The sequence below is a fragment of the Kogia breviceps genome, chromosome 4 (assembly GCF_026419965.1).
Source record: "Kogia breviceps isolate mKogBre1 chromosome 4, mKogBre1 haplotype 1, whole genome shotgun sequence".
Classification (NCBI taxonomy): Eukaryota; Metazoa; Chordata; class Mammalia; order Artiodactyla; family Physeteridae; genus Kogia; species Kogia breviceps.
The window spans coordinates 43961460-43975159 of NC_081313.1; the positions used below are offsets into that span (position 1 = coordinate 43961460).

Genomic DNA, 13700 nt, shown 5'->3' on the forward strand with positions numbered 1-13700 from the left:
GGATAAAATTTTTGTTTACTCATTCAGTGGGATAGATAAAAATGGCAGTCATAGTGTAAAACAGAGTTTAAAATATAATTTAAAATCAATTTTGTATTGGGAAGAAGGTGAAATAGAAAGTCATGGTAGTTGTGAACTTTATATTGATATTAGTTCTCTGTCTACATTTATCAACATTTTAAATTTTTTTCTTAGTGTAATCGCTCAAATTCCTCTTCACCTGTTGACAAACTTAATCAGCAGCCTCGTCTAACCAAACTGACACGTATGCGCACTGATAAGAAGAGTGAATTTTTGAAAGCATTGAAAAGGGACAGAGTAGAAGAGGAACATGAAGATGAAAGCCATGCGGGCTCAGAAAAGGTAATTGAACTTGCAGTGTAATTCTTGGTTTGACATTAGCATGTCATTGGAATAGGTGGGCCAATATTCTTTATTTAGGATCTTTGAATATTTTCATATTTCTGAAAGCAAGGCTAGGTAGCTATTTGCATAAATAATGAATTCATTTCTAAAATAGATTTTTCTTACTCTGTGGTTCCTGTGCAAAAATGAAATTTAAAAAAATTCCTGTTCATGTTTGTGTTTTTGGTTTTCTCCATCTTGCCTAACTTTATTTATCCTTTTAGTTTTGTCTTTATTGAATAGTTGTGAATACATGAGTCAGAAAGCTGTTAGTACCCTAAACAACTTAGTTTTACATCTTATGAAACTGTTTCTTAAATGATTATATAAGCATTACGGTTGTTTTATCAATGAAAATCTAACCAGGATCTATTAAAGTTTTTTTAAACAATTCTATTCTCTAACTCATTTTTTTTAAACTCTTCAAAAATTAGGATGACGACTCATTTAATTTGCATAACAGCAATAGTACTCACCAAGAAAGGGATATAAACCGAAACTTTGATGAAAATGAAATTCCACAAGAGAATGGCAATGCCTCGGTAATTTCCCAGCAGATCATTCGGTCTTCAACCTTCCCACAAACTGATGTTCTTTCTAGTTCACTTGAAGCAGAACACAGGTTAGTATTTTTACTTTTGTCTCTACCCAGAATTTTGCTTTTATTATAGAAAATTGATTTATTTTTTAACAGCTTCATTGATCGCAGTTCCCAAACCAGGGATTGAACCTGGGCCACGGTAGTGAAAGCCTGAATCCTAACCATTAGGCCACCAGGGAACTCCCTGTAAACTTTCTGATTCTTAAGTTACATACATGTTTAAGTACTCATATTGCTTGATTTAACAGCTTAGGCATCAGTGATACAGTTCTCAAGGATGACAGTTTTTTTGTTAAAAAATACAAAATATGAAATAGGCACATATATTACTATTATTATCAAGTTTCAGTATGTCGTCAAGGTGTTGAGGATAGCTTCAACATCAGAGGGGTGGGGTAGTCGTTACCTTGTCTAAGCACTAAATGAATTAATAGAAATGAGTGCCAGAGAAACTCAAGGGAGTTTGGGGGTAGATAGCATTATGGCTTGAGTACCAGTCAGAGTTTTAATTGGAACCCAAATTAAATCTTAAAGAGTGAGACAATACGGGCAAGGGTACTGGGTAGTCATTTTGGAATAAAAAGGGGCATGAAAGGATGTTTAGAGTTGAATACATACCTAGTTTGTTTTAGGGTTAGTGAATAGAATATCTTGACAGGAGTGTGGAGTCCTTAATGGAATTAGAGATAAATTGAAAAGGCAGAGGCCTTAGAGGTCTATTCAAGCTCTTTCAATGCTTCAGATGAAGAAATAGCTCAGGGAAGTGAACAAATTAGCCTGTGTCTTATACCTGGTTTGTGGAGAGTAGGATTTGTGACCCAGGTCTTCAACTTCTAGTCCTGTGCTTTTTCTTATGTAAGGAATTTGAATTTGTGGTCATGGTGTTAAGGTTAAGGAGTTTGTTCTTTAGGAAGTGGGAAGCCATTGAAAATATTTAGTGGAGGGTAGTAATTGTGAAAATGGTATCAGGGTGATTTGGTAATAATTTGAAAGAGAATGGGAAGAAATGCTAATGAAAAGGCAAAGTGCAGATCACTGTTGTGGTATATTCCTAATTGTGGGGAATAGGGAAATACAGAATATTTGTTTTGAAAGCTATTCTAGAAACAGTTAACAGTTACAGCCCTTGGAGGGAAGTGGAAAGAGGAGAGAATGGACAGTTAGGAATACTTGTTTTTCATAACATTTGAAATAATTTGTTCCATCTGCATTATTATTTAGTTATGATTCAGTTTTTAAAAAGTAAGAATCTAGTGAAAGGTGTGAGATTGTTTTTACCAGTCTAGATCTGTAGACTCTGGACTGGGTGGCATTGAGAATGGAAGTGCCATTCCACAGGGAGGCCATCTAGGTTACAGTGAAGACAAAGCATTAAATGATTAAATGTGAGAAATGGTAATTAACAGTGATGGTGACTGTGACATTTTAGTCCAGAGGCAGCAGAGTTTGGTGCAATGTATACTAACTTAGGAGGCAAAAGACCATAATTCTGCTCCTTTCTTTGCTCTCAAGTAGGCAAATTGTTTTTACTTAAGAGATCCTGGTTCTTCATCTATAAAATATGGGTATAGTGTTACCTTTTATTTCCATTCTCTGAGCACTGTTATTTTATGAGATTGTTTGAAAATGTGTAAAGGCTACAAAGTAGCCAATATGTGACAGGTTCAATTTGAAAGATGAATTAGGTGTAAAAAGGAGTATGTTTAAGGGATGTAATTATGGAATCTTAAAAAAAAATGGCTCTGAAGAACATAGGGGCAGGACAGGAATAAAGACTAAGACGTAGAGGATGGATTTGAGGACACAGGGAGGGAGAAGGGTAAGCTGGGACGAAGTGAGAGTGGCACTGACATATATACACTACCAAATGTGAAATAGATAGCTAGTGGGAAGCAACCGCATAGCACAGGGAGACCAGCTCCGTGCTTTGTGACCACCTAGAGGGGTGGGATAGGGAGGGTGGGAGGGAGACGCAAGAGGGAGGGGATTTGGGGATATATGTATACATAAAGCTGATCCACTTTGTTATACAGCAGAAGCTAACACAACAATGTAGAGTAATTATACTCCAATAAAGTTGTTTTTTTTTTAAAAAAGTATAATCAGACTAGTACAAGATATGTGGCCATATAAGAAACAGAAGCTTTAAAGGCTCTAAGTCAGATGCAGCAGTCAAGGCTACAGTATTCTTGTTTGCCCAACTAGAGAAAGTGGTTGATTCCCTGTTAATCTTTTTTTTTTTTAACTGAAGTATAGTTGATTTACAATGTGTTAGTTTTTGGTGTACAGCAAACTGATGCAGATTCTTTTTCATTACAGTTTATTACAGGATACTGAATATAGTTCCCTGTGCTATACAGTAGGACCTTGTTTATCTGTTCTTTTTTTTTTTTTAAATTAATTTTTGTGTCATTGGGTCTTTGTTGCTGCACCCGGGCTTTTCTCTAGTTGTGGCGAGTGGGGGCTACTCTTCATTGCGGTGCGTGGGCTTCTCATTGCGGTGGCTTCTCTTGTTGCGGAGCACAGGCTCTAGGTTCATGGGCTTCAGTAGTTGCGGCATGTGAGCTCTGTAGTTGTGGCTCACGGGCTGTAGAACACAGGCTCAGTAGTTGTGGCGCACCGGCTTAGTTGCTCCACGGCATGTGGGATCTCCCTGGACCAGGGTTCAAACCCGGGTCCCCTGTGTTGGCAGGCAGATTCTTAACCACTGCGCCACCAGGGAAGTCCGTCTTCACAAAACTTTCACTCTTTTGAGCAAAGAACTGTTCCAGGTACCTTTTAGTCTTCCAGGGAGTTGAAATTTTTTCCCTTAAGAGAATTTTGTAAAGACCAAAATAAATGGAAATCTGAAGCTGCAGTGTCTGGTGAATATGGCTAATGAATCAGAACTTCCCAGCCAAGCTGTAACAGTTTTTGCCTGGTCAGCAAAGAAACACGTGGTCTTACGTTATCCTGATGGAAGATTATGCATTTTCTGTTGACTAATTCTGGATGCTTTTTGTCGAGTGCCGCTTTCAGTTGGGCTAATTGGGAGCAGTACTTGTTGGAATTAATTGTTTGGTTTTTCGGAAGGAGCTCATAATAGAGGACGTCCTTCCAGTCCCACCAAATACACAATGTCACCTTCTTTGGGTGAAGACTGGCGTTTGGTGTGGTTGTTGGTGGTTCATTTTGCTTGTCTGATCTCTTCCATTACACATTGCTGTACAGTACCCACTTTTCATCGCCCGTCACAATTTGTTTTAAAAACGGAATGTTTTCGTTATGTTAATTAAGTAGAGAATCGCATGAGGAAATATGGTCAAGAGGGTTTTTTTTCCTTCTTAACTTATGTGGAACCCAAACATCAAAGCGAGTAACATAACTACGGTGGTGCAAATGATTTCCAGCGCTTGATTTAGATATTTTGAGTATGTGGGCTGTCTCCCGCATGGTATAACGTTGATTGTTCTCAATTAATGTCTCGATTGGATCGCTGTCGACTTCAACTGGTCTACCTCACCATGGAGCATCGTCCAGCGAGAAATCTCCAGCACGACACTTCGCAAACCTCTTTTGACACGTTCCATCAGTCACAGGCACCTTCTCCATACACTGCACAAACCTTTTTGTGCTTTTCATTTGCGTTTTTATCTTTCTTGAAATAATACAGCATAATATGCCAAACATGTTCTTTGTTCCATCTTCACTGTTAAAATGGCTACACAAAAATTCACCAATTTTGAAAGCTTTTTTTAAAATGCATGCTGAATATGACAGCTGTTACAATACAGTCTAACAGAATTGTTTCAAAGTAAGTTAAAGACAACTAAGCATTACTAGAGCCATCTTACAGAAAAAAACCGAACGAACCTTTTGTCTAACCCAATAAAATGGATCATGTTTTCTTGCCCACAGTGTAAAAGGAATTATCTTGGGTTAAGTTCTAAATTAAATTTATTCTTTCCCCCCTTTCCAGATTGTTAAAGGAGATGGGCTGGCAAGAAGACAGTGAAAATGATGAAACATGTGCTCCCTTAACTGAGGATGAAATGAGAGAATTCCAGGTTATTAGTGAACAGGTAAGAAGAGCTGAATCATGTAAGTTCACTTTAAAAATTGCCCTTCCTTAATCAGAACAACATGTAGCTAAGCATTTTTGGGGGGTGGGGAGAAAGAAAGTTTTACAGTTTTATTTAGGAATTTGTTAAACATCACACTCTAGGTCAGATTTGCCTTTGTTTTAAATAGGTCTGCAATGTTGACTTCTTTAAATCCATGGATCTGCAGTGCTTAGGAATTAGTGTAAAGAATATGTCTGATTTGTCACTTTTCAGGTATTTAAAAATGACTTGGGGATAAGAAGTAGAAAACAACAGTAGCTTTGCCAAATGTAGCTTCAGTTTTTTTTTTTTTTTTGCGGTATGTGGGCCTCTTACCACTGTGGCGTCTCCCGCCGTGGAGCACAGGCCCTGGATGCACAGGCCCAGCGGCCATGGCTTACGGGCCCAGCCGCTCCGCGGCATGCGGGACCCTCCCGGACCAGGGCACGAACCTGCGTCCCCTGCATCGGCAGGCGGACCCCCAACAACTGCGCCACCAGGAAGGCTTAGCTTCATTTTTTTATCCTTTTCTTGGCACAGGACTATTTTATATTCTAGGACATCTTTTTTTTTTTTTTTTTTTTAATGTCTTCATAGTTGCCGTTTTGAAAGAGTATTCCTTAGAAAATGTACAGTAGAGTGTCAGGGAGTTGAGATTTTTCTTTTTCAAATCCATTATAGTTTTTTAAAATACTTCTGGTCATGCAGAATTGATTTTCTATATGGAGATATTATAATTTATATTATAATCTTGAAAACACTTCTTAAATGTTTTGAATGAAATTTTTGAGGAAATTAGTTACGTTTACTTCATAATAAAATAGACTTAATCGTTGTAATTAAAAAATTTGTGGCAAAATACGCATAACAAAATTTACAATTTCAACCATTTTTAAGTGTACAGTTCTGTGACATTAGGTACATTGACATTGTTATGCAGCCATTACCACCACTCACCTCCAGAGCTCTTTTCATTTTGTAAAACTGAAACTCTGTACCCATTAAACCATAACTTCATTCTCTGCTCCCCCAGCCTTGGGAAACCACCACTCTACTTTCTGTCTCTCTGAATTTGTCTGGGTACCTCATATAAGTAGAATCATGCAGTATTTGTCCTTTTGTGACTGCCTTATTTCACTTAGCAGAATGTCTTTGAGATTCATCAATGTTGAAGCATGGGTCAATCAGAATATCCTTTTTTTAAGACACAATAATCCATTATATGTGTATGCACCACATTTTGTTTATCCGTTCATTCATTGATGGACACTTGGATTGCTTCCACCTTTGGCTATTGTAAATAATGCTGCTGTGAACATGGGTGTATAGGTATCTGTATCTATCTATATCTGTCTATAGATAGATACCTATACACCCATGTTCACAGCAGCATCTATATCTATAGATAGATAGATAGTCTATAGATAGCTGTAGACTCTATCGATACCTGTAGAGTCCCTGTTTTTAATTTTCAGGTATTTACCCAGAAGTAGAATTGCTACATCACATGGTTATCTGTTAACTTTTTGAGAAGCTGACCTACTGTTTTTCTGTAGTAGCCACACCATTTTACATTCCTTCCAGTGGTGCTCTCGTCCCTCTCATTTCTCGTATTTTTCTCCCAACACCATTTGTTGAAAAAGACTGTGCTTTCTGTATTGAATGGTCTTGGCACCCTTGTTAAAAATCATTTGTATATGCAAGGGTTTGTTTCTGGGCTTGCTATTTATTGGTCTTCAGTTCTGTTTTTGTGGAGGGTTTTTTCCCTCTAAATTTATTTATTTATTTTAAATTTTGGCTGTGTTGGGTCTTCGTTGCTGCACACGGGCTTTCTCTAGTTGCCGTGAACAGGGCTATTCTTCGTTGCGGTGCATGGGCTTCTCATTGTGATGGCTTCTCTTGTGGAGCACGGGTTCAAGGCGTGCGGGCTTCAGTAGTTGCAGTACATGGGCTCAGTAGTTGTGGCTCACTGGCTCTAGAGTGCAGGCTCAGTAGTTGTGGTGCACAGGTTTAGTTGCTCCATGGCATGTGGGATCTTCCCTGACCAGGGTTCGAACCCGTGTCCCCTGCATTGGCAGGTGGATTCTCAACCACTGCGCCACCAGGGAAGTCCCTTCAGTTCTGTTTTTATGCCAGTGCCACATTGTTTGGATTGCTGCAGCTCTGTAGCTTTGTTTTGTTTTGTTTTGTTTTTTTTAAAGGATGGAGGAGGCTATGTTTAGTGTTGAGTTCAGCTAAATTCAGGACCCTGGGAAAGCCAGGACCTTTTTCTTTTCTTTTTTTAAAAAAAATAAATTTGTTTATTTTTGCCTGCATTGGGTCTTTGTTGCTGTGCGTGGGCTTTCTCTAGTTGTGGCTAGAGGGTAGGCTACTCTTTGTTGGAGTGCGCTGGCTTCTCATTGCGGTGGCTTCTTTTGCTGTGGAGCACAGGCTCTAGGTGCACTGGCTTCAGTAGTTGTGGTGCGTGGGTTCAGCAGTTGTGGCTTGCAGGCTCTAGAGCGCAGGCTCAGTAGTTGTGGTGCACAGGCTTAGTTGCTCTGCAGCATGTGAGATCTTCCCAGACCAGGGCTTGAACCCGTGTCCCCTGCATTGGCAGGCGGATTCTTAACCACTGTGCCATCAGGGAAGTTCTGTAATATGTTTTAAAATCAGCAAGTATGAAACTTCCAACTTTGCTCTTCTTCTCAAAAGACTGTTTTGGCTATTCTGGGATCCCTTGAGCTTTTATAAGAGTTTTAGGATGGATTTTTCTGTTTCCACAAAAAATACCTGTGAGATATGATAGGGATTACATTGAATCTGTAGATTGTTTGTGGTAATATTTGCATCTTAACATGCTAAGTCTTCTAATCCGTGAGTATGGGATGTTTGTTAACAGTTTTTAAAATTTCTTTCAGCAGTGTTCTGTAGTTGTCAGTGTAGAAGTCTTTTGCCTCCTTGGTTAAGTTCATTCCTTATACTTAGGAATAAATATTTTTTCTTTTTAATGCTATTATAAATAGAATTGTTTTCTTAATTTACTTTTTGGATTGTTCATTGTTACAGAAATGCAGCTGATTTTTATGTATTGGTTTTATGTCCTGCAACTACTTTGCTGTGTGTGTTAGTTCTCACAGGTTTTTAAATAGAATTTTTAGGTTTTTTACATATAAGATCATGTTGTCTGTAAGCAGAGATAATTTTACTTCTTTTCCACTTTCATATTTCTTCCCAGTTAATGTAAATTTTTTATTTGGAAGTTAGTGAACCATGTTATTTTTCACAAGCTGATTATGGGTAATACTTCTGAAGGATTTTTTTGTTATGTTTATTATATTGTCCAATTTACAAACAGAAAATTCACATTAGGTGTACAGTTGGGTGAATTTTGACAAATGTATATAGCTGTATGACTACGATCCCCAGAAGTTCCTCATTGTCCCTCTTTGCATTTAGTTCTTTCGCTCCCAGCTCCAGCCCCTGGTAGACACTGATTATTTGCTTTCTGTCCTTATAGTTTTGCCTTTCCACAATTTTTTTTCCTGAATACCTGTTTTTTTACATTAATTTTTATTGGAGTATAGTTGATTTACAATGTTATGTTAGTTTCTGCTCTACAGCAAGTGAATAAGCTATATACATACACGTATATCCACTCTTTTAGATTCTTTTCCCATATAGGTCATTACAGAATATTGAGAAGAATTCCCTTTGCTATATAGTAGGTCATTATTGGTTATCTGTTTTATATGTAGTAGTGTGTATATGTCAATCCCAATCTCCCAAGTTACACAGTGTTTTACTAATTGAACCATATATTGTTATAGTCCTGGATCTGGTTGCTTTCATGCTTTTGAAACTCACCCATGTTTGGTGAGTAGTAGTCCATTGTGTGGGTTTGCCATTTTGTGTATCTCTTTGAAGGATTTGTTTTGAATCTGAAGAAAGGCATCAAGAAAAACCACTTAGTATCATTACCATAAGGTAGTAGTCAAGGAAAACATAATATTGCCTGACCAAGATAATTGGCTTAAAACCCTGTTATGACTGGGACAGGTAGATAAAACCCTATTGATAATAAAATAATTAACTGATATAAAAAATTTGTGTATACTGTGGGTTGGAGAGAAATGGCCTGTAAGTATAATGTCTATTTTTTAAAAAACTAAAGATAAAGACATGGGTATATTTATGTTAATGATGACATGTCATTTGACATTTAGATGCCTAAAAAACCATTAGGGCCTGATGCTGTTTATAAAAGTATTCATATTGTATCTGGTAACAGTTGAGAATCTGAGTTTAAATGCCTTCTCTTCAAATTCTGCAAACATTTATCAAGTGTTCACTATGCCCAAGATTTTAGAGTTTATAGAGATGAGCTCCTTCATAGTGCTGCAGTTTAATGAAGATAGGTAGATTCCCATATAGAGCAGAATGTGGCAGCAGTTTTCAAAATATTTAAGGTGAGGACAGGAAAGAGAGAGAGTGTCATGCAGAATCATCAAATGTTTCTTGAGGTCCTATTCTAGAGTGCTGGGAAAACACAATAATTTTTGCCCAAGTAGAATTTACATTAGTTAATTAATCTAGAGGTCATCGCCAGTTGCAGTGATCTGGAAAAGCATAATTGAGTTGGGTTTGAATTGGCCTTTGTCAGGTAAGATGAGGGAATGACATTCCTGGTGTGTCGGGAGTGAAGAAAGGCAAAAGTAAGAGTTAAGGGTATGCTGGGGTTCAGAGTGGCTGGAGCATGGGGTAGAAAGATTTTTTATATATATTTTTTGCAGTACGTGGGCCTCTCACTGCTGTGGCCTCTCCCGTTGCGAGCACAGGCTCCGGGAGCACAGGCTCCGGGCGCGCAGGCCCAGCCACGGCTAATGGGCCCAGCCGCTCCACGGCATGTGGGATCCTCCCAGACCGGGGCATGAACCCATGTCCCCTACATCGGCAGGCGGACTCTCAACCACTGTCCCACCAGGGAAGCCTGGGTAGAAAAATTTTAATGAAAGATCTTGATAACAGTAATAAGTAGGGTGAGTCTAAGTCCTAGTTTGCCTTGGAGAGTCCCAGTTTATGCATGTTAATCCCACTGTATTTATTAATGGCACATGTTTACTCATTCTCAAAAGTGCCCTAGTTTGAATTATAAATTAACGTGGCCTCCCTAATTGTGAGTAACGTCATGTGAGCTCTTAATGCCCTCTAGGTAATTGTGCTAAGTGCATTTTTGTAGTATTTGTATGAAGTAGGTAATACCATTATTCCTGCTGTGTAGATGACAAAACTTAATTAGGCTCATAGTGGTTGGGTAACTTTCTCTAGGTCAGTAGTACAGTGTATCATTAGTAGAGTTGGAACTTGAGCCCAAGTCTGGCTGACTTCATAGCCTGTGCCTATAACTGATATAAGGTTGAAAAAACACATTGTGGTCATATTAAGGAATTTGTATGCCATGTCAGGAGTATAGATTGTGTTTTATTATAGGAAACCTTTTGAGGTGTTTTTAGGTATGTGAAACCATTTGTACATGTGGAAGTATAGGTATAGTGTAAGGTCTATATTGGAAGTGTAATTGGGAAGAGTAGGATCAGGATGGTTAGTTGGGAATATATTGTAATAATTAGGGAAGGGATAAATTAGGGCCTGAAGTAGAGTAATGACAGTAAAACAGGGTCTTGATAAGACTGAGATCGGAAATAGAATCAGCAGGATTTTGAAATTTCAACCTATGAACTGATAATTATATCATTATTATAGACAGGAATGGAGAAGGAGGAGCTGATTTTAGGAGACTATATATATATATATTTATATATATATACACATATGTATGTATATGTAATTCTATGCATTTTACATAAATACATGTATATGTAAAATAGATGAGAGAGAGAGAGAGAGTGTGTGTGTGTGTGTGTATATGTATGTATTTCCCCCAGGGGGATGGGGGGAGGGTGGGGAGGGTGCAGGTATTTAGAGAAATCAGAGATAAAGATCAGGTTTGGTTTTTATCATAATTGTCCACAGTTGATTTTAAGCTGTGGAAAGATTAGGTGGCACTGGGTGATAAATCATGTGAAGCAAGGATAGAACTTTGAGGGGTTAGAAAGGTGTACCTTTAAAAGAGAGATGAGGTGTATTTGTAACCATCACAGTGGCTGAGAATGCCAGAGACTGAGAACACTGAGAACATGGCTTTTGTTTTTCTTAGTAAAGATGGTGGTGAGGTCATTTGTTCAGAGTAAAGGGAGGTAGCTAAATAGGGAGGGAAAAAGGAAAATTGAGAGCTAATAAGACTCTAGACTTGTTATTTGTAGTTATCAAGGTCTGTAGCAAAATTAGTTATGATGTAGGTTGCCCTTTGGGTTTGGATCTTATCCTAATCCTTATGACTTAAAAAAGCCCTGTAGACTATGACACCTATAGATAGTTCTAAATATTAACTTATTATATAACTGGATTTGGTCTTACAGAAATTTATATTTCTCATTTTGATAAAAATTACCAGAGTCTCAGACATTTTTCTTACTTATACCATACTTACCATACTAACCCTTCAGTTCTGATTTTCAGAAATAACTTATTTTTTTCAATATCTTAATCTCTGTGGTTAAACTAAGGCCTCTGTTTGATTTTGTTACCTTGTACTTACCTTATTTGAATACTCCTTACTTACTGGAGTACTTTGTATTCTGGTTATTCTGCAGAGTATGAATAAAGCGGATTGTGGGGTATGTTAATAGCCTAGTTAGGTTAGAATAATAAAAATAACAGCTGTAGCTTAATGGTTGCTGATTATATTGTAGGCAGCACCTGAAGGTATTTATTAGTTTCCATTAAGGAAATGAAAATTTGGGAAGGTTAATTCCTTAACAAGTTACAGACTTAGAATTCACATCTACCCTGTCTGGATCCAAAATCTTTTCACTAGACTAGTACTGTACACCATATACATATACATGTTAATAGTGGTTTGGTAAGTGATAAATGCAGTTCTCCCAAAGGTAGTGATTTATTCATAGGAAATACTTTGTTATATTGGTTGGATCAATTACCTATATCTAACTAGTTTTTCAAAAATGATATCATAATCTATGGAGTTTTATTACCTTTATTGCATTCATGGGTACATTTGATTATTAGAGCATTCTTAATTTGTAGTAACTCTTGGAGGATAGTTTATTTATTCAATTTATTTTTATTGACATTTTAGTTACAGAAGAACGGTCTGAGGAAAAATGGTATTTTGAAAAATGGCCTGATTTGTGACTTCAAGTTTGGACCGTGGAAAAACAGCACTTTCAAACCCACTATTGAGAATGATGACACAGAGACAAGTAGCAGTGACACATCAGATGACGACGATGTGTGAAGGATTTCCTAACAGCTTTAGAAATTTTAGTGTGATACATCTCTCATACAGTTTGGGGTGAATTGTAAAAATGAAGAACTATAATTTATGTAGTAAAATACCCCATTAGAAGATGATTTTTTTGGGGAGCTTCAATATGAAGAAAACCAAGAATGTTGTGTTGGGCTGTGTTGAACATTATTTCTTTGTTAAATGAATGTTGTAGAAATGAGGACTTTGGTTGATCCAACATTGACTTTCTTCATCACTGCAGCATTTCTCTGACTAGCAATGTGACGATGTAACAAATGAGATTTTCTCATTTAATAATAAAAAAATTGTGTAATGTTTTGCAAAGCTTCTGTCTTAAAATGTCCAGGTCTTAAGAAAAAAGGCAGCTTACACTGTTTTGCTTGCAGAGTCATATCTTTTTCGTACAGTGGAAATCCTCAAGTCCACTTCGTGCGGCTCCTCCCCCCTCCCCCCTGCAAAAAAAAGGACAATGTAGCATGTTGGCTAAAACTGGAGCAAAGTGCACTAAAACATTAATTTCCTGAACTCAACTATTGTACTAGTCACCTTTTAAAACATAAATTGCTCTTTAGCCATTTGTAGTTCAGTAAATGTTACAGGAAAGACTTGCCACATTTTCTTCCAAATTTTAAGAGGTGATTTTCAAGAGCTTTATTTGGGTATGTTGTCAGACCAGGATTTTCAGAGTTGATGGAAAAGAGTCTTGTGGGAAAACTTATTTTGATAAAATTATTACACATGCAGAAAAACTGATCACACTGACTGGATCTGTCCACAACATGAAAAATAAACTGGATTTTCAGAATATTGTCGTTCTCTGTAGTGTTAAAGGTATTGGTCTGTAAACATAATGTGGTTTATTCACTTATTAAAACAAAGTTAAACTTTATTAAAGATGGTGATTACCTGCTGAGGTTAGAGAAAACAAGCTATGGAAAATAGCTTTTTTTATTATCAACTGCTTAACAAGTTTATTAAATGCAAGTTAACCACTTTATTTTTCATTTGCACATTAATTTTAGAATCATTTCTGTTTACTGCTCACTGGAAGAGTAATTTTGCTTTTTTTTTTGTATTTTTAATTTTTCTGATTTTGTTTATCCACATTTGCTTTAGCTTCCTCCATCCCACTCCCATGTTTAAATATATTCTGATTGTAAAGAGCATAATCTTAGAGCAGAAATGTTTTAGGTTTTATGTCTGATTGAGGTAATCCTCAAGATTTTTAAGTTGTTTTCTCAGAAGG

The 13700-nt window shown here is 37.2% G+C and overlaps 1 protein-coding gene across 4 annotated transcripts in view; it reads left to right on the forward strand.

Annotated features, from left to right (window-relative positions):
* The window catches only part of GPBP1 (GC-rich promoter binding protein 1), a 71856-nt gene extending 58597 nt beyond the window's left edge, over positions 1-13259 (forward strand). For all 4 annotated transcript variants that reach the window (XM_059061132.2, XM_059061134.2, XM_067030996.1 and 1 more), the window contains 4 exons: positions 196-363; positions 840-1027; positions 4965-5067; positions 12284-13259. In XM_059061132.2, the coding sequence (XP_058917115.1) occupies positions 196-363; positions 840-1027; positions 4965-5067; positions 12284-12442 (618 nt within the window). In that variant the 3' untranslated portion in view covers positions 12443-13259. The remainder of the gene's footprint in view (positions 1-195; positions 364-839; positions 1028-4964; positions 5068-12283) is intronic.
* Positions 13260-13700: the final 441 nt, after the last annotated feature.